We start from the raw sequence: 23631 nt of genomic DNA, 5'->3' as shown, positions 1-23631 counted from the left end.
TGTTTCTAGAGTGCAAGTAAAATGAGGCTTGTGCTTTCACCTGAATTCTTAGAGGAAGATCCAAGGATTTTTGAACAGTGGCCTAATGCTGTCTTGCAGTCCAATAAATGTAATGCATAGTAACAATCCCTTAATTTTAAAAAGATTTGTAAGTTGCTATACTCTGTTATATCATCTGACATTCATTTTGAGCAGTAGATATTATTGACACATGAGTGTCTTGAGTGCTAGAGAGTTTACAGCCCAAGAACACACAGTTGGTGAGAAGAAGCTCTGATTCTAATCTAACGATCCTACTTCCTAATGTAGGCTCTTTCATTGCACAATGAAAAGAAAGTCGCTCTGTTCTTTTTCAGTTTAGAAAGGAAATGGCTTATTTCTTTCCTACAAGAATAGAAAAAATTTCTCTCCTCTCCATCTCCTTTCTTGGTTAGGTATAATCTTACCAAGAAGTGAAAGTCCAAGAAACATTTATGATGTCAATCCTTTCTAATGTGAAGAGAACAGGAGAATGAGGGCAATTTGTCTCCACAGTGCTGACATCTTTGCACCCACAGCTGAAGTTTGCCCCTGTATAATGTGTGTGACCTGATATGTCCTGGTTCAGACAAACCTATCAAGGATTCCTGTCTGTGAAGTTGGATTAACTCAGGTGTTAGGAATCGACTTTGTCTTATTTCCTTTAGAGGGGGCAAGTGGGAGTTGTTTCTTTTTGAAGGGAGAGAATGCAGATATGAAAACGAATGCCTTGTAGGAACTGCCAGCTGTGAGTCATGGATTCAGTCTGAATGGACTGAATCAAACTCAGCAGCCCCCTCCAAGGAGCCACAGCAGCTCTCCTCCCTCATGGAGGTCAAGGGTGTGCTAGTGTGTGTGTGTGTGTGTGTGTGTGTGTGTGTGTGTGACCTTAAAAACCTTGAACTCAGCTAAGAAAAAGTATTCTGATCATCTGAAAATAGAAAACCAAGAGTTTCAAAAATCAGTCTCTTTGTATAAGATACTTCAAGAGGACTATGAAGACGAGGGAGTGAAGCTTTTCTGCAGATTTTTTAAAAACCTCATAAGAAGAAAATGTCAGGTTTTGACTCTCCTTACTTCCGAGGAGCAACCAGATTAACTGCTGTTCCCAGTGATCTCTCAGGATGTTCTGCCTTCTGCCACTGAGGCTGCCAGGAACAGAGTGAGTCTCGCTCCATGAAATCCAGACCGGGTTTTTGTTTCTCTCCGCTGCCAACCTTCACCAAAAGCTAACCTGGCAGATCCAAGGTTCACTTCCCTCCTACTCACAGGTGAGAAAAACACTCAGGCAATTTGAAAACGTCAAAGGGGGAAAAGCCATGGGAACAGAGGAGTGGAGAGAGGAGGAAGCTTGGCAAGAAAATTAGCTCCTTAGTGGTTTGGATGGGGTTTTTCTCTAACCATCCAAAATGCCCATTTCTAGACAGCTTCCTCTGCTGTAAATCTGCTACTTCAAACACAAAGAAACAGGATTGCTCTTAATCCCTTAAACCTGATTATCAAAGTCACACTCACCAGCAGCTGCTCCTGGTGACTACTCTTCATCTGTGCTCCACCACAAAGCTCATGGTGGTGCCATCAAAGGAAGGAGGGGCAATGATCCTGGGCCCCAGGGGCTGCGAGGTGATGCTGATGACAGGCTTGCCGTGCAGCTGGGCGAAGCCCTTGGCCCCCACGAGCTGGGATGTGGCTGCTGGCGCTGAGGAGGAAGAGGAGGCAGGGGACTGACCAGAGGCCATGAAGTATGGGGCCTCGGTGAATGTTGAAGCTGCCTCTTTGCTGGGGGGCTCTGCAGCCATCTGGGAGAGCTCACTGCCCCCTGGAGTGTGAGCAATTGGTGTGGGCTGCAGGGCATTGGCAGGCAGCACCGTGGGCAGAAATCCAGGGTAGATCATGTAGGTGGGTCCATAGGCCCCGGGACTCAGTGCCAAGGGAGGCACAGGGAGGGACATGGGAGCCACAGCCTGCTGCTGGGAGGTCACAGGCACATCCACATACTGCCCTGTCTCGGGGTCAAAGAGTCTCCGGGTCATGGGCTGTACTGGTGTGTCCACCAGATAGTACTGGCCAGTTGTCACATCCAGGAGCATCTTGCGCTGGGTCTGCTGAGGCTGAGGCTGCTGGAAGGGTTCTGTGGGGACGGAAGCTGAGCCTGCAGGTGCCTGGGCAGGCATGCCAGGTGGGGAGAAGCAGAGGACCTGGGGCTGGGCCCCCTGCAGGGGGAAGGGCAGTGGTTGCTGGTGGTAGATGGCAGTGGGGGGATGCTCGGGGCTCTGTGGCCCTGTGGGGGCAGCTACCATCTCCCGTGGGTTGTCAGGTTTGGTACGCCAAGCTGGCCGGCTGGTTCCACTGACATGGGAGCTTTTGGGGCTACTGGGGACCTGACTGCGGGCACTCAGGGGAGGCAAGCTGCAGAGAGTGGCCACTGAGGAGGCTGGTGCCCCCTCCCTCCCAGCCCCAGGCCTGCCTGGAAGTTCCCCAGCTGCAGAACTTCCTTTAAGAGGGATAGTCAGGTAATTCTCACAGTCACTATTGCTCTTTTCCAAATTGCTGCCATTTTTCCTATTGGTCACCTCCCCCACAGGTGCCCTGGTGGCTGGAGAGATCTTGAGGGACCGGAGTCCCTGAGACTTGATGCCCTTTGCTGCTGAAGGACTCTCTGGAGAAAGCCCTTGTGGAAACTTGCCAGCAACACCCCCAGTTTTCTGGGTGCTGCTGGCACTCACTGTGAACTCATTCCGGTTGCTGGGGAGGGGTGGGAGGGGCTGCAGCGGCTGGGTTCTCTGCACATCCTTGTGGACTGGGGGAATATAGAGGGACCGGGGCCTTTCCCTGGCCAGGTTCTCAAAGGCAGCAGCTCTGGCAGACACACTCTCGGCGCTCGGGTTGGAGTTTCTCCGCTGCAGACGCTCCATGGGCCCCCCTCGCAGGACCACTCCGCCTTTGTTTCCCGTGCCCCGCTCTCCCACCTCACCCAGCCTTTTGGCCAGCTTGTCCGGGTCGCCCTCAGCACCCCCAGCCCCTCCCCTCTCCTCGCTGGCGATGAGCGACAGGACATGGCTGTCCGTTATCATGGGCAACGGGTCGCTTTTGCGCTTCCACTCGTTCCGGTTGAAACTGTACAGTTCCTCCATGGACCTCACGGCCGCCGTCAGCTTCTCCAGGGCATTCCGTGATGGCTTAGGACCTTTCCCTTCCTCCCTGACCTCCTCGTCCTTGGCCTTCTCTGGGGTCTTCTGAGCAGAAGCCTTGGAGACGATCTTGAGCACAGGCAGATATGAACCCTGCTCAGGCTTATTGGGGGCAATGGTGGCCACAGGCAGCCTGCCAGATGCCCTGTGAACCAAGACTGTCCCTTCTGGCGAAGAAGAATTCAAGCCGCTGCTGCTGCTGCCGCCTTTGCCCAGGCCCTCCCTCAGCTCTCGGTCCATGCTGTCTTCCCTCTGGTTCACCACGGCCTGGCATGTAATCACCATGGGGGACAGGGATCTGGATCCACCAGCTGCAGCAGCCAGTTGCCTGGTTTTGGGCCCAGTCAGACCCTGCTCTGGGGTAACACTGCCCTTGTCACTGCTATCGCCTGACCCTTTGATGAGTTTCCTGACATCCCTCACCTGGTGGAGGGGACCCTGAGACTTGGACTTGTCTCTGACGTCTCTCACCTGGAAGTGGGGCACCTTTTCCAGGTTTTCCCCCCGGAAGAGTTTCTGCTGCGTCCTGGTGTTGTCCTCAATGGTCCTGAGGAGGTTAGAGGCGCTGCTGCTTGCCAGTTTGGGCGTGAGCAGCTTGGCAATGTTGAAGTCTGAGCTTGGCTGCTGCACACTCCCCAGCCGGATCTTGATTTCCGGAGCCTTGGGTTTGATCACTGCGGTGGAGGTGGCCTGGGCAGCAGGGTACTTAGTGGCCTGTTTCCCTGGCTGTTTGTCTTTGGGTGTCTGCTGGATGTTGGGGACAAAGAGACGAGACATGATAGTGGACTTGCTTGCAGATATCTCCCCGAGATCAGCCCTCCAGTCGCCCCCTTTGGGGAGTTTCAGCTTCCCAATGGGGGCTTTTTCTTCTCGCTTCTCGGCCTCTTTCTCCTTCCACGATCGGAATGCACTATTCTGACTACGGAGGAAGATGCCCTTGACAGTCTCTGATGCACTCTTTTTAATTTCACATGCTTCCTCTGTGTGTCCGTCTGTGATGTTTCGGCCAGAGCCTGCACTGTTCTCCCGAGGAGCACTGGCTTTGAAAATTGGGGATTTAGACCCGGCCATGGACCCCTCCCCACCTGCATCAGACAGGCTGAGCACCGTGTACTCAGAGCCGGCCTCTGAGTGGCGAGAGCTCTGTCTCTGCAGGCTCCTCTCCCGCTGCTTCTCACCCCCAGTGGTGCTCCCTGGCTCCTTGGACATGCTGGAGAGGTTATGGTGGGATGTGTCAATGACTTCTCCCCTCTCCATTTTGAACTCATGTTCCCGCTGCATCTTCTTGGAGATGATGTTTTTGAGCAGGCTGGAAGCAAACTTGGACTTCTTTTGGGGGCCCTCTGCACGGGAGGCAGGCTTACTGTTCTCAGAGGTCTCAGAGCCGTCATCTGTGTACACCGACCCGGGGCCCTTGCTGGAACCTCTGGTGGCCTTGCAGGGCCCAGCAACTGAGCTGGCTTTGCTCTCACTGCGTAAATTCAGGGGTTCGAGAAGAGTGACCACGCGGGAGCCCGTCTGGACCTGCTTTTGGAAACAGAGAGGTGTCTCCACATGTTTGATTTCCCCCTCGACTTTGCTGACCACGAACTCCAAGGCCTTGGTTTGGGACTTCCTGGAGTGGATGTAAAGCTGGTCTGCGGTTGTCCTGGCCCCACCTGCCTTCCTCAGACCTGCGGCCACCGAGGCCGCACTGCTCCTCAGCAGGCTCTGTTCCACTCGGGCTCCAACACCCCCACATTTTAGGTCCAGGAAGGTCGACCAACGCCCAAAGCCGACTTCGGAGAGCGTGGAGGACTCCCGGGAGCTGATGTTCAGAGCCTCGAAGTAGGGGTACGCGAGGCTCCGGAAGGCGCGGGAGGTCAGGTTACGGACCTCTTTGTCCGCATCGTCCAGTTCGCTCACCGCACTGGAGGCCCCGCTGGAGTAGTCCGCCAACTCCTTCGCCCTGATGGCCCCGCACCGGGTTTGCAGGCGAGCAGGGACAGCGATGAATTTCTTTGCATGGTCCTGAGCCACCGCTGCAGCCCCGTCTTGCTTCAGTGAACTTGAATTGTGTTCAGCAGCTGTAGAGACTCGGAGGCTCATGTCGCCTTCATGCTTGGCAGCATAAATAATGTTTTGCTTTGCACGCACGTTGCTAGGCTCATTTATAGCCCGGGAAGTCGGTTTGATTGATAGGAGGATCTGGCTTGCTGCACTCCCACAGCTGCGTGCGGCGGCTGCTGCCCCTGAAGCTGCCTCCGGGGGCTCCGGCAAGGGCTCAGGCCCAGTGGCAGTGCCAGGCCCAGTGGGTGGGGGAGTCGGGCCCCTGTCAGAGGGGCCACTGCCCACTTCCGTGCTGCTGGTGTTGCGACCACTGCTGCCTGCGCTGGGGCGAGCTGGGTCACTGCTGGTGGGACTGGGTGTCCGGGTGGCATTGGTGCTGGGAGTGGTGCTGAGGTAGCAGCTGTTGTCTTCCTCTTCGGTCGGGGTGGTGACATCCCCCGGGGTCTCGTCGCTGCCACCAAAGGAAGCATAGTCCACAAATGAGTAGATCACGTTGTTGTCCTCGAAATCCCAGCGCGAGGCCAGCCCCACGTCGAAATCCATGTCCTGCTCGACTTCACTCAGCTGGATCTCGTGGGTGGTGATGTAGTGAGCCTCCTCGTTTTTTGGGGTGCCCTTGCTGCCCTGAGACTTGGCAATAATGTCCCTGCACTCTGTCCCATCTTTTCCTTCCCCTCCTCCCCCTCCTTCTGCTGCTCTTTTCCCTCCCACTCCTCCGCTGGGCTGGCAGCTCACTGCGCTCTCACCACTGTCACTCTCAAAGCCCAAAGATGAAGATGAAGTGGCCAGAGCCCCTGTGCATATGGTGGTTTCATCCATCTTGGAAAGGCCACCTTCTGCTTTGTCCACTGGGGAGGAGGAGGAGGAGGAAGGCGAGAAGTTGCTGCCCTTATCAGTGCGGGAGAGCTGGGATCTGGAGCGTTCTGAGGAAGAAGGATCCTTCTGGGGGGTTGGAGCCTGGCATTCTTGACCACTGGGTTCATCTTGGACTTTCTCCTTGGGACTTTTAGAGTCCCTCTGATCCCCAGGGGAGAGCTCCGGGGTAAGTTTCATGGTCCCAGGACTCTCCCTCTGGACTCCAGTTGAAGCGCACATCTCCACATATTTCACTTCTCTCTGGGAGGAGGTTGATGGCTTAGGCAGCAGCTGCAGCTGCTGCTTTAGCTCCGGGCTATCTTGAGCTCTGCTCACCCGGTCCCCCACCTCCCTCAGTCTGGCCTGCGGATTCAGCTCAGGAGTAGCAGCTTCCATGCTGAGGCCTCGCCTAGGTTTCAGCGACAAGAAGAAACAATGGTGAGCGCTGGGGCTGTCCTGGGTCTCTCCCTGGCCCTGGAGGGGCCGCAGAGTTGCCCGAAGCAGGGTCCCACGTGCCTGGACTGGCCCCAAGGCTGTAGGCACCACTGCCACTGCTGCTACCACCTCCCAGTTCTTCAGCCCCTGTGTCGGGGCCCTGACAAGACTGAAGGAGGAGGCAAGGCTCCCGGATGGGGTGGCAGAGGTGGTCTGTGGCCCGGGGGCTGCTGCTCTGGCCGAGACTGTGGCCACCTTCCTGTAGCTGAGTTGTTCTGTCCAGTTGTTTGCCTGGCACCGTCGGCAACTAGGAGTCTGAATGCCATCGGCGAGGGAAGGAGCAGCATCTGTAGGTCGACCCTGGGACTCCCAGAAATGAAAGGAAAGCATGTGCTGTTTCTTGTGAAGCCTTGTCCCTTTCCTGGATGGGGCGAGAGTGGGTCACGTCATTCCAGAAATATTTTTAGTGTCTATTCTCTAGTCATAGTGAAACCACACTTGAGGGTAGAGAGGGGGCTCTAAGATGAAAGGAGAAGTTTGGGGGTGGAGGAAGCATGTGGGGTCTAATTCAAATTAACCCAGTGTTCTGTGTAATCTGTTATAGTGGCGTCTAACAAATATGAAATTATTCTTCACTCACTGCTACTTTCACTCGCAAGTCTGATTAAATGGGTTTTTTCCCTTGCTCTTAAATAAAAATCCAAATTCTGCGTTGCATTTCAAATCAATTCAGGACTATCTAGAACGATTTCAGAATCGCCCTTGGACCTCCGGTAAGCTTTATGTTTGCCTCAAAAACTATGCATTTTCTTCCTCTTTCATCTTGAATCAGAGGTATTGTGGTAATAAAAGTCTTAATAGGAATAAAATGTTCCAGCCCCTTTTCCCCAAAGCCACATTCCATGAAACGTAATATGTCTGTTTCAAAATAGGAAGAGTCCCTTCTAGAATCCTCACTGTGCTGACTCGAAGTACAAAAGGGCAATTTTCAAAGACTTAAAACATGGTGCATTAAATAAACTTTTAATTATAGTCTCTAAAAAGGAGCATATCGGATCAAAATGGACACTTCTTCAACTCCCAACACTATCCAATCAAACTCAAAAAAAGTTCCCTAAACTTCTAAAACCGTGACAAAACAATAAACTTCCAATTAAATATAGCCAGAGCTGTAGCCTCCTGATTCTGTTACACTGGCTGAATTCCAGACCTGCAGGGCACCAAGCCAATAAGCACGAAAGAACAACGAACACACTTACCCTTCATGAGTACAGTGCGGCTTGGAGGGAGGTTCACAGAGGAAATGTGACCCGCTGGCATGCCCCATGGAAACAAAGCCAAAATCCTAGTTCACTGGCTCTGAGGTACATCCATTTCAGACAAATCAGTAGTTGTGCAAGTGAATTTGCCAGGCAACCCATGATGGGGGTTCTGTGCTGGCCATCCTCAGGACAGATCCCTTGGGCACTATCAGTGGAGAACCACGACTCTTGGTTTTGATGAGATCTGGCCCTCATCACCTGCCAGGCCCAGTTCCACCACTATACATAGTCTATGTGTCACTTATGCCGATTGAATAAAGCACTATTTTAAACATCCACATTTGTGGGGAACAAAAATAACACCATCAACCTTCCCCTTCCAACATGAAAGCCACCCCCGCACAGAAAAATGTTCCTTCCTCTGGTTAGGCGTGGGGGTAGGTATGGAGTGGGAGCCCCTAACAACAGAAGCATTTACCTTCCCATATTGAGATGTGGATGGCACAGCCCTGCCACTCTTCCCCACGACAACTCATTTCTGCTCACATCATTGCTATTAAAAACACGACGTAAGGAAAGTCTGGAAATATCAAGTATCGCAATGTGGATATGAAACCAGAGCACCAGGGAGAGAAAGTAAAAGAAGAAAGGAAAGAGAAAGAAATAGAGGGAGGGAGAGAGGATGGGAATGAAAGAATGAGAAGGAGAGAGGGACAGAATTTGCAAAACTTGCAATCAACCTTTTCACTATGGAGAACCACGTTCAATGGCACAAAAATCCTAGATTCTCAATGATAATAACAATTTAAAAATAATACTTATGACTGAGACTTATATAGTGCTACTCTGTGCCAGGCACTATTTGAAGAACTTTTAAATACGTGTATATTGATTTATTTAATCTGCGTAACAACCTGATGAGTGATTGTATAGATGGGAAAGCTGAGGCACAGAGATGATAAGGAATTATAAAGCAGAATTCAAACCCAGCCACTCTGGCTCCAGAACTTGAACCTTAACCATCATACTCCAGAGCCTTGCTGACTTCCATGCTCAAATACTCTCCATGGCACCCTGATGCTCAGTTAGAAGGGAGCAATGCATCCACTAGGCAATTTCATCTGCACGGCCACAAATAAAGCACATAGCCATTCTTGGGTTTTGTTTTCTTTTTCTTCATATCATAAACCTGTGTACACATTATATACTCAGGGATTAAGGAAACTGACCCTATAAGTAAAATGAAATAAGATATAATTGGCTCCTCAGACAAACTGAGTATTGTCCCACTTTAGTTTTGCTTTGAGGCCTTGGACAATAAATCCTGACCATTGTCTCAAGCACTGTGGGCCATACACACTCCATAAATGAATAGAGGGCAGAGTTTCTGCCCATCCAGGCAGTTACAGTCTAAGGAGGAATTTTTCCAGCATTTTCCATATGGCCCTGCCTGTCATAACAACTTGACAGATTTCAGTAGTTTTCCCCTACAGTTGGCAAAGTATAACATTGGAAGGTCAGATGCACTGGGTACAGTATATAATTGCTTAATGCCTGAAGTTCTGGACATCTACTTCCAGATCCTTGCTTCCTCCAGAGAGCACAGCCCTAGCCAAATCTCCCCAAGAGACAAAGAGAGAGGTTATCCTAAAAGAGGTACTTACCTCCAAAATATCTGTGTGGCTCCTTTTCTCTTTTCCATATGAATGAATGCCAGTGTAGGAAAAATTTTGTAGGGAAATATTTTTCACATAAAGTCAATTTCTAAAAAGTAGGGTTTAATTCAAACCACATATTCTATGTAAAAACCAAACAAGCAGAGAATTTGGAAAAGAACAGGCTCTATTAAAAGATTAAAAAAAAAAAGAACTCATAAATGGAAAAAAATGACCAACTGAAGGGTACAGTAAAACAATTACCCCAAACTGCCTGCCCTCTGGCATTTTCAGAGTTCTAGGTGGTATATGTTACTACGAAACATGCTCAATTCTATTGAAAAGATTGGCAGTCATTTGGTACCCATGGAGTCTTTTATTCCTTAATATGACTACAGTCATTTTTTTGACAGATGAACTCAGTGATTGCCTACCTGATCTCAACTCTTGAGCAATTAACAGTGACTAATGTCATAAGCATTAACCCATGTTAAGCAGGAATACTTGCTCGACCAGGCAAGGTATATTTGGTAGATAACTTTATATGGCAATTCAAAGAGCAACAAAGAAAATGATTCATGTGACTATTTTTATCTCTGCAGAGAACGTTTCTTAGCATTCCCTGAAAGTCTTGTGAGATGTCTCATAGTATGGAAAACTTTAACATGATTAAAGAAATTAAGAATGAAGGCCAGACTGTCCACCAATTGGTAAAAGGAGATGGCTATATTTCTGGTCTCTGACAGTGACGGACCATGATAGACAAGCATATCATTCAAAAGAAAGAAAAGTTTATCAGATGTAGATGACTAGACTAGAAGTGAAGAGATAGGTTTAAACTCTGACCCAAAGTAGGAGTCAGAGAAAGGATGGTACACAGACATTCTCAGGAATCTCTGGGAATAGGAGAGATTTTCTGATTACTTTAAATGTTGTATAAGGCTTTCCATAAATACTTGCACACCTATTCTCTCTCAATGATATGAAGGAGACTTTTCTGTTGACCACTGTTTAAGGCCCAGAGTATGGCCCAGGTAGGCACACCTAAGGATTACATCCAAAGGAAAGGTACCATATTATTTTTTTTTTTTCTGCCTGGGGCTGCCAAAGGGTGCCTATTTGTTCAGTTATTGAGGTAAATGCTTTACATATTTTAGCTCATTTAATCATCTCACTATGAGAGAGCTTGTGATTCTCACTTTATAGATAAAAAATTGAGGTTGAGTGAAGACATGTAGTCTGTGTGACTTTTCACAGTGACTAAGTCCTGGAGCCCTGACTGCCCAGCTCTGAGCGACTCAAGCCCACACTCAGTTGATGATTCAGTCCATGAGGTGGAGGTCACAGGCTCATTCCCACTGCTGGCCAATTAGCTGTTCTATAGCCTCAACCAGCTGCCTGCAAACGGGACCAGCTGGTCACCTTGGAGTCCAAGGAAATGGAGTGGCCGGATTAGTGTGAAACTATCCCTGTGAATAGAAAAGGGTATGTACCACCAGGATGAATAAGTAGCGTTATCTTCCTGTGCAAAGAAGAGCACGTTACTGTAGAATGTGCCATGCACATTGCAGATGCAACCCCTTAGTTGTGTCCTTAAAACTTGGAAGGACAGGAAGCAAGAGTTCACCACCAGAAATAAAACTTGTTTTTTTAAGTGAGATAAACCATACTCCTTTTCAAGAAAGAATAAAAAATTGTGTACTTATTTCTATAGTTTGACTATATAGAGAAGAGAAGCAATTTAGACATACTCTTGAGAAAAAACGTCTGGTAGATATTGTCTAAGGCACTTAAATTTTCTAACCTTTAATTTTTAATACATAATATAAAATAGTAATGGTGCTCCTATATTACTAAGTTAGTGTACATCTGAATAAAAATACCAGTGGAATGATGGTAAATTTTAGTGCTATGCTAATTAAAAATAGTAATACTAATGATAATAATAGGCTTAATAGATTTAAATTACTTTATCCAGATTTCCCACTCATCATAAAATGTTAACATTTTTTTTCACTAGCAAAGGAGTCAGTACATATAAAAGTTTAAACGTAATGCATAGGAATAATACATAATAGCTATGTTGGTTATCTTTATTTGTGTGATATGTTTCCATGTACATTGCCATCTCTAAAATTATATTTTTTTATTAGTTTCAGATGTACAAAACAACATAATGATGAAATATTTACAGACCGATAACCCCAATAAGTCTACTACCCCTCTGACACCATACATAGCTATTACAATACCCTGATTATATTCCCTATGCTGTACTTAACATCCCATGACTACATATATATGTATTTTTAAATTATAGTTGACATTCAATATTATTTTATATTAGTTTCAGGTGTACAGTGCAGTGGTTAGGCATTTATGTAATTTAAGAAGTGGCTTTCCCCATTAAGTCTAGTATCCATCTGACACCATACATAGTTTTTACATTGTTATTGACTATATTCCCCATACTGTATGAGTATTTCACATTTCCGTGACAATTTTGTGACTACAGATTTGCACTTCTTAATCCCTTCACCTTTCTCACCCAGCCTCCAAACCCCCTCCTATCTAGCAACCATCAGTTTGTTCTCTGTATCTATGAGTCTATCAGAAATAAAACTTTAATAGACATTCAAGCCTGCACACACAGGGTAGAGGTGGTGCAAAAAAAGAGTTCTTTATTTTTTTCCCTGTGAGTCAGGGTGTGTATCAAGGGGTTGCTCTCTGTGGTTTCCCTCCATCCCCTTCTCCTCTCCCAGTGGTCTCCTAGACATTTTGCCCTCCCTTTCCCTACCCCAGACCCCTTCTTCCTCTTGACTCCTGCCAATAGATTTCATCTGGTTCTCTCTTGAGAGTGGTGGAGGATTTTGGTGTTTCAGATCTTACTGGATAAAGGAAAATTATCCCTTCCAGACCTAGCCTCAAAGTGAAACATTGACAGAACTAATAAATCTTCCTCTATGTAATACAGACCATTTTGAAGCGCCTAACTGCAACTGTTTATTCCTTTCACCAAAGCCCACCGTCTGTCATCCTAGCCTCCAGGAGGCAGGGGCTGAGAGGGCATTTGTGAAGGGTGCCTCCTGGTCTGGGATAGCAGGTCATCGGCCTTTAATAAGTTATTGTAAGTTTTTCAAGTTGGTGTTGAAACAGAATTTAAATCACCAGTCAACTCAGCTGCCTATCTACAGAATGACACGAACGACTGATTTCTGTAATTTTAGAAAGAAATGTTTTCTTTGCCCTTTAATTCTTGATATTGCCTTTTGGAGGCTAAAATCATGGTTCTGTTTTGTGTTACTTGGGAAAGTATTTCTTCTCCCCACATTTCTGATTTCAGACTTCAGTGATTTCAAACATGAGCCTTTAAAGATTTCCTCAATATTTTATTTTTCAGCTTTCTATTTTCTATGAGTATTTGGAGTAATTGTGAAAAAAGTTTAAGATCCCATTTCTTTTCTTGATTCAAATCTCACATTCAAATCTGCTCAAAATTCAAGAACTAAGATGAAAATTAAGGAACTTCTTAGAAAATGACCTGACAGTTTCTAAATATCATACAGAATAAGAACATTAGGGTTTAACAATACATGTACAAGGATGTTTTTGCTGCATGTTGTGAAAGCAAAAAGTTGAAAACTACCTAAATATCCATCAATAAAGGAATGGTTGATTAAGCACAGTGCATGGATGCAATGACATGTTATGCAGACATTAATTCTACAGCCATTAAGTGACCAGGACCATATATTCTGATCTTGAAAGAATTCCCATGAAGAGAAAGTTATAGAACAAAATGTATTAGTATGATTGCATTTTGAAAATAATAATAATAAAATGTATTCAGTGAACATATAGTTGTATCAACAGAAAATATATAGGAATAAACACCAAACTAACATTGTTTTTGTATATGTGGGAAGTTAAGATTGAACAATTGTTATTAAATTTTCCTTTATGCAGCTCGGTGTTGTTTGAAATATTAGAATAAACACGTTTTTCTTTTATAATAGAAAAAAATAATTTTATTTTGCGAATTTTTTGTTTCCTCTATTAACTTTCCTTAAGTTAAGCCCATTCAGCTTATAACTGAAGCAAAGACAACTCATACAGGGACAGACCAAACAGACTTTAGCTGTGTTTTTGTTATTTTACTAATGTAGGAAACGAACTTCAGAGACTTTACATAACCTGCCGAAGATCACACAGCCATGGGAAGTAGAGGAGGACTAGAATCCTTGTCTCCTGACCCCCAATTCAGTGCTTGTTTCTCTGTTGCTCAAACTTTGCCATCAAAGTGACCAAAGGGAAAGAAGACTAAATTGCTTTCTCAAAAAATTTGGGTATGTTCTCTACAAAAGCAAATAATTTCATTATGGCATTGCTGTACTTTAAAAACTAATGTGAATTAAATAAACAAATTACTGCCACATGCAACAATATAGATGAATCTCAGAACATAATGTTAGGAAAAAGAAGCCAGATGCAAAGAGAAAATACTAAATGATTCGATTCATATAAAAGTCGAAAACAGGACAAACTAATCACGGGTATTAGAAGTCAGGATAGTGGTCACTCCTGGTGATGGTGTTACAGACAGGGCAGGTGGTGGCTCTGCAGTGATGGAATGTTCTATGTCTTCATCTGGGTGCTGGTTACATGGATGCGTTCATTTTGTAAAAGCGTATGGAGCTGTAGGCTTATGATTCTTCACTTTTCTGAACACATGTTATAAAATACGTTCATTAAAACTTACTGTGATTTTTACAACCATAAATACCCATGTCCATTTTCACACACATTTTTTTTTAATCTTGAAATAAAAATATGCAACATTTATTGTCACCTCACATACCTGGTATACTCCGGGTGTCTCCCAAGGTGTCCATAGCCCTAGTTTGGATGAGAAGCATGGCCATCTCTGGCTGCACCAGAAAGTCAGGATATTCTGTGGTCATCAGCAGAGTGTTCCAGAGCTTGAACATTGGAGTTACACTGCCTGAGTTAAATAATGACTCCACCTTTCCCAGTCTCATAACTGAGGACAAGTAATTTAACTTCCCTTTACCCCAATAGGGGACACCTCAATACAGTTGTGAGGAATAAATTTGATAGTCCATTTAAAGCACTTAGCCCAGGGCTTGACCCATAGAATAAAAGTTAATTCTTGCTACCTATGGGTATGCTGTGTGACAATTTTAACCCTTCTCCCCCTACATGTGCATCTCCCATCCCCACCCCATACATTGCTTGTATGTATCAGATGCTTAATATTTTTTAATTGAATTGAATCCAATGACTCCTCATGTCCAAAGGAGAAAGTCCATCTCCTTAGTTTGCATTGAAGTTTGTCTCCCATTTCAATCCCCTCCTACTGTCCAGCTTAAATTTCTTCACTGTTCTCTGCCAATCCCGGTCCCAATCATATAAGTCTAAAGCCATTCCCAAGCATGCCTGGCATTTTTATTTCTCAGAATGTTTCTTTGCTTATGTCTTCCATGCTTTCTACTTTCTGAAATATCCTTCTTCCTTCTCTGTACCTTCTACAATTTAACCAATTTTTTAAGACTGTGATTGAATTGATTTCCTATGGCAATGCTTCTAATCCTTTGTGATTCACAAGACACTTTGAGAATTTAAGAATTTCAATTTGACAATTCTCTCTCTGTTAGAAAAAAAAAAAAGGACATATATGAACCACCCCCTTTTGGAGGTTTCACAATCACTTTGAGTCTCAGTTCAGCCTTCCATCTCTCATCCTTACACGACAACCACTATGAAAAAGTGACTCCTGTTCTCAATGCCATAGAAATTAGCCCTCTCAGGACTAATAAAGTGCCCCTTTCACCACCACCCCCATTTTTTGACACTTACTTTCACTTTCATGTGTTTTTTTCTCATACCAGGCATATAAATTTCTTGAGATTAAAGACTTTGACTGATCCCTGTTTGCCTTGTACATAGTGAATCCACAATAAAACTGCATTGACTACCTATCCCCTTGTCATCTATAGTCTTTCCTCTGGTGATCTTATCCTGGTCTATGGTTTTAGCTGTTTTACATTTGCCAAGGGCCGCCAACATTATGCCTTTAGCCAAGACATAGCCCCTCAATTCCAGATTCATATACCCCACGGGCCACTTGACGTTTTCATGTAGATGTATAATAGATGTCACAGATGTAAAGTGTCAAGAAGAGATCTCGTGGTTGTTTGCAACACCCTTCCCTGTCCCCAGCCAATCTTAATCTATCCCAGTCTTTTCCATCTCAATATGTGGCACTTCTATCAATTGGGAACTCATTCCTCCCTTTTATTCTGATCATCCCCCCATCTCATTCTTTAATAAGTCTTCTCAAAACAACCTCCAAAGTATATCCCAAAGTCATTCCCTACTCTCCATCTCCTGAGTCACCATCATCCAAATCCTCATCATTCTTACAGCCTTCAGACTGCTCTCTCTGCTCCCTCTTTGCCCCTCTGCCATTAATTTGCCAGTTATCAGGATTGTTTTTTTCTTTTTTTGCAAATAGAAATCAGTGTTGCCACTCCCTCCCCTCAAACCCTTCCCTTTGCACTTAAGATAAAATCTAAAGCATGTATGACCTAGCTCCTACCTGTGTCTCCAGGGCTGCTCACGACAAACTCTGGTCACAGCAGTTCTCTCTCTCTACGTTCCTCCAGCAGCACACTCTTCCCTGCCTTGGGCTATCAAAATGTTTGCAAAAATCTTCCTCCCACCCGCTGGCTCTCAAATACCTGGCTTCTTCTTATTCTTCTGATTTTAGCTTAATCTTTCTCTCCTCAGGAGATCTTCCCTGACTCCTCTGTCTAAAGTGGGCTTCAGAATGAACATGTACCCCATCACCCTGTACAGTATACTGTACTACATTACAATTACCTTTATAAAATTGTCCCAATTTACTGCCCAACTTTCACACCAAAATGTAAACCTTCTGCAGGCAGGGAGTTTAAAAACTTTTCTGACTTGTTTATTGTTTTAATGCCAACATCTAGGAAACTATAAGCTCCACAAGGTCAGAGATTTCCTTTTCTTTCTTTTTTTTTTCTTATTTACTTTGTTCTCTGATGTGGTCCTGGAAGCCTACAAAAGGGCCTGACTTACAGTAGACACACAGAGAATCTTTGTTGACTTGAGTGAAAGGTAAGGATCCAGGAAATGATATTTTGTCTATATTATTGAATCGATCAACCAATAAATAACTTAATTATTATTATTGGATAACTGGAGAGAAGCCAGCAACATTATTTAGGGAGAATTCTCATTAAATAGCTAAAAATGATTCATAACTAATGCATCAAAGCATTATGATCTATGGGTATTATTAATACCTGTTTAAAAGTGGTCGCATCCAAAGTCCTTAGAAACATTTGGCACTCAAAAGTTAGCAAACTAATCCCTTGTTATTTTGTTTACCTTATAAACTTGCTTAGTAACAAACTTTTAAAAATAATGCAAAGACAAACTTCCAGATATGTCATCAAGCAATACAAATTCAGAATAAATAATCTTAAAGTAATCACTTTTGCTTATAATTCAGCTCAACAGTTGATGAGGTAAATTCAAAACAGGACTCGTGTATGCCACAGCTCTTCATTAAATAGTCACTGCCTCTGCAGTCTGTGCATATAATTACCATGCAAGAGCCTCCTGGGCCAAAAGAGATCTCTGTAAAAGGGCAGGGGTCATTAATCAAGAAAGACTGTTTACTTTAAGCTCAGAAAGTTGACCATTTGCTGCCCACAGCCATGGGTGATGAAGGGTGCAAGGAGATCTTTCCTTGCTGAGCTTCTAGGCTTAGTGGGATTACAAAGGGAGGAGAAATCAGGCAGATACATTTCAGGCCTGCAGACCCTTCTTATATTTATAACAAGATGTTTTCCTAGTAACAGTTTATTTTGCTGAAAACATTTAAATAAAAACTTCCAGAGCCTCTTTTGAAAAGATGGGTTCGCATTCCCCCGTCAAGCACCTGCCTTGACTTTAATGTGCTCCTATTTTAGTCCCTGTAAACATATATCCCCTTCCATTAGACTTGAGTCAGTCCCTGTATAAGTACCATGCACCAGCTTCTAAGAAGAGATCAGGTGCAGAAGATTTATCTGACTAACTCTGATGAACTGTCCTCTCCCTATGCCCTTAGCAGCTAGAGAAGCAAACTCATGGGCATGGAAACCATTTCTAACTAAACACAACACACTTTAATATGATAGCTCACAAAACATGCTCTCACTGACTTTGGAGTATGTTCCCCTAGTTTTAAAAGATCTTCTCACTTGAGCTTTCTCCCAGTTGTCTTAGTGTGACTAAAGCAACTTTTGTAAAATTCTGGATAAGAACTAACAGACAGATCAAAAATGCTACTGAGTCACTCTGACCTGCTTCCTTCTCTATTCCTGGTGAATGCTAGTATCTAACAGAGAGATCTCACCTTAATAACAATCAGATCTGGGTTAGTACATGGGACCAGGAGACATCCATCCATCCCATGGGCCTTCTCCTTTACTGAAGGGCCATTTTAATTCACATTGGAGTCACAAGCTGGTTGGGTTTCTAAGACTGTGCTCAAGGCAAAAGCTAAGTGAGGTCAAAATTACCCTTGGAAATCCCTTAAGTTGTCCATGAAGTCTAATTTCAGGTCTGTATAATATACAGCTCTGTATAACATGTGAATATGCATAATTATGTACAATATATAATAAAGAGTGCATGCTTATTCAGTTATGTAGTAAAGGACATATATGCAAAATATAATTTTATAACATTGTATTTCCCAGCCTCCCACTCCCACAGAGTGGTTTAATTTGCATAAATCAAATGCTTTTGAATTCAAGGTTCTCTATTTCAGAGGTGAAAGGTAACTTTTGGCCTTTAAGTTCTATCTTAAAGTCTAGCTTACTGTTCTATGCTTGAAAAAAAAAAAGCCCATTTGGAACCAGTTGTTTGCATGGAAAAAACTTTATTGAATATCAATGACCTTAAATTAGATAAATCAAATAGTCACAAGAGACCCCTATCTAGTACCACTGACCCATCCAATTATCTAGAAAGGCAGACAGTTTTTTCTTCCCAAGCCAGAGCGCTGATCTTTCCAAATTTTTAAGTTATTTGTTGTCTTTCTTCTATAAAATGATTCACTCATTTGATTGACTTTAAGTGTGGGACTTGAGCTTTTTAAAAAGCCACTAAATGTGAAATATGTCCCATTTCAATCTTGTGGCATGCAATCAAATTTAAGTTATTTAAAATTGCTGCAGCAAATGCCTTGCATATGTGTGTATTGTATGTGCTGTGGGAGTGGAGGGTAAGAAGGATTAGATTTTACAATTTCTAAGTAAAATATACACCTTCCAGAATGGACTTCTAGACCACATGTTTACCCCTTTGCTATGAATGGATGTGTCTTCTCACTTCTCACTTTGAAGAACTGAACTTTTTCCAGTTCAGCTCCCACTGTTACTGACAGGAAGACGACTATATTAATGGCTCAATGGAGACAGTAAGAATGCTTTCCCCTGTGTCTGGTGAGTGGAGAATGTAGAATACTCTTAATGAGACACCAGGCAACTCTGTAAACTGGGAATAACGATAGCTACTAGGGTTGGGGTGAAATTAAAGGAGGTAAAATATGTGAGATGCTTAAAATGTAGCCCAGCATACAGGGAGCCCTCTATTGTTGGTATTGCTTTTATAGTGCTGATCTCATGACAACAGGTGTCCTGAGAATGAGTTTAGATCCTTTTGGAACCACCTAGTGAAGTTTTTATGACTTACTGACCTAAGATACTACGAAGGTATATAACAGGCATGTAGCGTTCACCTTTAAGACAAGAGAGTCATTTAGAAACAAAGATTCAGCCAAGCCTTTCATCTTTTGTAGTGTTTGTGGGGAAAGAAGTGAGCTTGTGATTTCCCTATTGGAGAATTAGTAGAAATCTGGAGAAAGAATGACTTTATAGGTCATTGAGTTCAATCCAATTACTGTAAACTTGATAAAATTGAGAATAAGAAAGGCTCCAAGGTTACAGGTACTTGTCGCTATCAGTAGGTCTACACTACAAGTCGGTCTTTTTTCCCTCATTTGTCAAATTCCATGAGGAAAGGAAAACCAAGTCACATTTAACCATAAGATGGAAACATACCCTAATCTTCTTTAAATAATGCGAACTCTATTTAACTTTTAAAACTAATCCTACTATGGAGATTTATCTCACCCCACAGTCTTCAGATACTTAGCAAAAGTTACAGTTACATGTTTCTACAAAGAATTGAATAGTTGAACAATTCATGCATTTTCATTATAGATTTAACAATAGGTCACCTACCTATAAAAAGAGTAATCAATAAAAATGTAAATAATCATCAAAATTAAATGTATTGCTAAAATTGTGCCTTAGTTGGTTCAACAGTATGTGTTTCTATCACGAGAATACCTGTAACATGCTTACTTTATTGTGGGCTATAGATATAGGCTGTGAAGAAATTAGACAAATAAGTATGTTGCAAAATTAGATGATGATGATTATCGATGTAATTACATACATGCAGGAAGAAGTACAGGGTAATAACTGAGATCCCTATATAGAATTGCAAAGGTTCTTTTACCTCATAAGGGATCTACCTGTAAGATGAAAACAAGGAGATTTTTATCTTCTCCACCATCCTCATCATTATAGCACCACTATCATCATCATCATAATCATTACAAGTTTTATGAGACCGCAATGTGCTGTTTTCCATATATTATCTAATTAATCTTTACATCAGTCTTTTGTATTAGGTTTATATTATAATTATGATGCTAACAAGAAAACTGAGGCACATCTTTCCTAAGGTCATACTGCTAATGGGTGGTGGCAGGACAGTGGTTTAATTAAAGCCTGTTAATTTCTGAGTCACTAAGCTCTATCACTAAATGATGGTAAATATCAAGGCAAAAGGGTAAAATGCCCAGAACTTTGGAAATATTTTTTTTTCAAATGGAAATTGAATTGTGCATTGAGAGATCAGATAAATAAAGTTGATTTTATTAGCACTCTAGGATCTAAGGAAGCATAGTACCTTCAAAAATTTCAATATGACACTGTATTTGCTATCAATAGCTTCATAAAATATTATGCCACAACTTAGTGACTACAAACAATGAATGTTTATTATCTCACACAATTTCTGTGGATCAGGAATTTGGAAGCTCATTAGCTGAAGGGTTCTGGCTCAGGAACTCTCAGGAAGTTGCAGTGAAGATGTTGGAGAGGGCTGAAGACATATGAAGGCATAGCTGGGGCAGGAGAATCCACTTCCAAGATGGCTTACTCAAACATTGGCAAGATAATTCAGTTCCTTACTGGCAGTTGGTCAGAGGCCTCATTTCCTAACCATGTGGGCCTCTCCACAGGGCTGCTTGAATGTTTTCCCAACATGGCATCTGGCTTCCTCAGAGTGAGTGATTCAAGAGAGAAAGAGCAAGACAGAAGCCCGGATGCCTTTTATGACCTAGCTTTGGAAGTCATATACCGTCATTTCTGCCTCAGTCTATTGATCATAATGTTGGAGGGGACTATACAAGAGCATAAATATTAGAAGGGAGGGATCACGGGGGACCATCTTGGAGGCTGGCTACCACAGACACCTTCCAAAATTTTCCATCATTGTCAACTTAAGTAAATGGTAAATTTTATACTGTTTTCATTAGGATGCCTAACCTAGTCACTGTGGCCACAGTCACAAGATATTACTGTGTTTATTTTCAGGAAGCTTTCATAAAATATTTGGACTAAAGAACATGAACAAAGAGAATTCATTTGAATTTTCTCTCTGGATAGTACTCTTTAGCAGTCATTATTCAACAACTTTCCGTTCTTATTGCATCATGCCATTACTTTTCAAGGGAAATTAGATTTTAGAATCTACTACCATTCATCATTATGGCCTCATTTTGGTATTAAATGGAACCATAACAAACATAAGGGCCAACATACGTCCCTGAAGAACACTCCTTATTATGTTTCTTTGGATCAAAAATATCCATTAGGAATCCTCTTGACCTTCATCTACGTGTCCCTAGTATTCAGCATACACATAGTCTGGCATATAGTGACGCAAATAAGATGTACATTAATGCTCCTGACAAGAAGTCAGTGAAGTTTCTGTATGGGCTGATCTTCAAAAGAGAAAGTTCCAAAATCACTTCAAAGGAATTCAGTGGAAGACAGTCTACTAGGGATACAGAACTCTCCATGAAAACTATGTGGCCACTAAAAGAAACTAGGTTTTATGGGCAGCTGAAGACATGAAGGGTCTTCACCTCATGGAAGGGTGGATCCAACTGTTACATCCAGTTTTGTGAGTTGCCTCAGGAAAAATGAAACAGACTGGGTTGAAGGGAAGAAAGAAATTCGGTAGATTCTGTGCACCAAGAAAGCTTTGCCAACAACCTAATCTATGGTAAGCTCTTTCACACCAGTATCTGGTCCTTTCTAAAGCCAGAACAAATCCAATGGCAGTAAAACATGAGGATAAAGTCAGAATAGAAAGGGTCAGAGTCAAAGAGAGCTGGGAGGAATTCATATTTGAGGCCTCTGAAGGCAATGTAACTGGGACATAGTCATTATTTAAAGGAGTCAAAGCTATAACCATGAAAATGGGGCCAAGAACCAAATCCAAACCTGATATGAAGACAGAAATGAGAAAACAGCAAGGGAAATAGACAGGAGAATAAGATGCAGGACAGAAACAGGAATAGGTTGTGGAAATGGTTATGGAACACAGACTACAAATGATTTACTCCAATTAAGCTTAACCCTCACCACTCTATCAAAACTGCTCTTGTAAGAGTTAATAGTTGTCCTTGGGTTTAACAATAAGCTTACATTGTTAAATACAAAAGCCAATCCTGTACTTTTCTTTAGCACCATTGGACATAGTTGACCATTCTTTCTTCCTTGCTGATAACATTCTTCATGTGGAAACTACAGTGCCTGGTGTTCCTCCTGCCTCAGTGATTGTTCCTTCTCAGTCTTTTGTGCTTGTTCCTTTTTTTCTCAGTACATGGTCTTCTTTACTTCTCCATACACACACATTCACTTTGTGACTCCACCCAGTACACTTCGGTACTTTCTGTACAACTTATATACCAATGATTTCCAAATGAGTATCTCCATCCTATCCTCTCTCATGAGCTCAGATGCATGTCCCTTCGTATGTCTAAAATTGACTCCTTATCCCCAAATCTATTTCACTTGCAGCCTTTCCCATTTCAGCCAAATGGAAACTCCATCTTCTAGATACTCAGGCAAAATCCTTGGTGTCATCTTTGCATCCGTTCATTCTCTCACCTCATGGCCAATCCATCAGCAAATCCTATTGATTCTGCCCTCAGAATATATCCAGAATCCTACCTCATTTACCACTTCCTCTGCTTAGCCTTTTGCTCTAAGCCCCCATCTTCCCCCTCCTGGGTTACTGGTGCAGCCTCCCAAGCTTTCTTCCTGTTTCAGCCTTTCTCCTTACCGTCTAACCCCACACAGCGGCCAGGTTGTTTCTTTTTGAAGTATAAGTCACAGCACGTCATTCTTCCGTTCCAAACCCATTTCCCAGAGAGTAAAAGCCAGATTCCTTATAATAATACCCAAAGAGACCCGTCATGAGATGATCCCCTCCCTGGTACTTTTCTGACTGCTCCTTACCTCTTTCCTCCTTGCTCTCTGCTCCAGCTACAATGGCTTCTTTGCTGTTTCATTTCTGCTGTTTACATTGGCGGTTCCTTCTGCCCGTAACATTCTTCCCCAGTTATTCACATGGCTAACACTTCCCCCTTCTTTAACGTTTTGCTTAAATATCAGTTTCTCAGTGAGGTCTACCCTGGCCACCCTGTTCAAAGTTTCAACCTGCTCCCTCTCCACTACTCCTTGTACCCTTTCTCTGCTCAATTAAAAAAAATTGTACTTATTTTTTTCTATTGTAGTCTAAAATATACTTATTTATACTTATTATTGTGTGACTGTCTCCCACTATGAGAAAAAAAGCTCAACAAGGACAAGGGTTTCTGTCTGTTTTGTTTACTCACATATTCTAAGTGTCTAGCAGAGCGCCTGACATACAAGCGGTGCTCGCTCTGTAAAGATCATCATATTGAAGGGATGC

At 43.4% G+C, this 23631-nt stretch overlaps 1 protein-coding gene across 5 annotated transcripts in view; it reads right to left on the bottom strand.

Moving 5' to 3' along the window:
- Positions 1-23246, bottom strand: part of LG02H4orf54 (linkage group 02 C4orf54 homolog) — a 34576-nt gene extending 11330 nt beyond the window's left edge. For 3 of the 5 annotated variants that reach the window (XR_012493242.1, XR_012493240.1, XM_074323152.1), the window contains exons 1-2: positions 23175-23246; positions 1534-6969 (exon numbers count right to left, since the gene is read on the bottom strand). Coding sequence is in view for 3 of the 5 variants with exons in the window: in XM_074323152.1 (XP_074179253.1) it covers positions 1560-6969; positions 23175-23227 (5463 nt within the window). In the remaining 2 variants the exon portion in view is untranslated. Of the gene's footprint in view, positions 1-1533; positions 6970-14323; positions 14659-23174 lie in introns of those variants that run through there. The other 2 variants (XM_074323173.1, XM_074323168.1) reach the window with 2 other exon arrangements.
- Positions 23247-23631: the final 385 nt, after the last annotated feature.

This window comes from Rhinolophus sinicus, linkage group LG02 (genome assembly GCF_036562045.2).
Source record: "Rhinolophus sinicus isolate RSC01 linkage group LG02, ASM3656204v1, whole genome shotgun sequence".
NCBI classification, from domain to species: Eukaryota; Metazoa; Chordata; class Mammalia; order Chiroptera; family Rhinolophidae; genus Rhinolophus; species Rhinolophus sinicus.
Note: the sequence above shows the minus strand (reverse complement) of the source record. Positions and strands in the feature narration are given on the sequence as shown.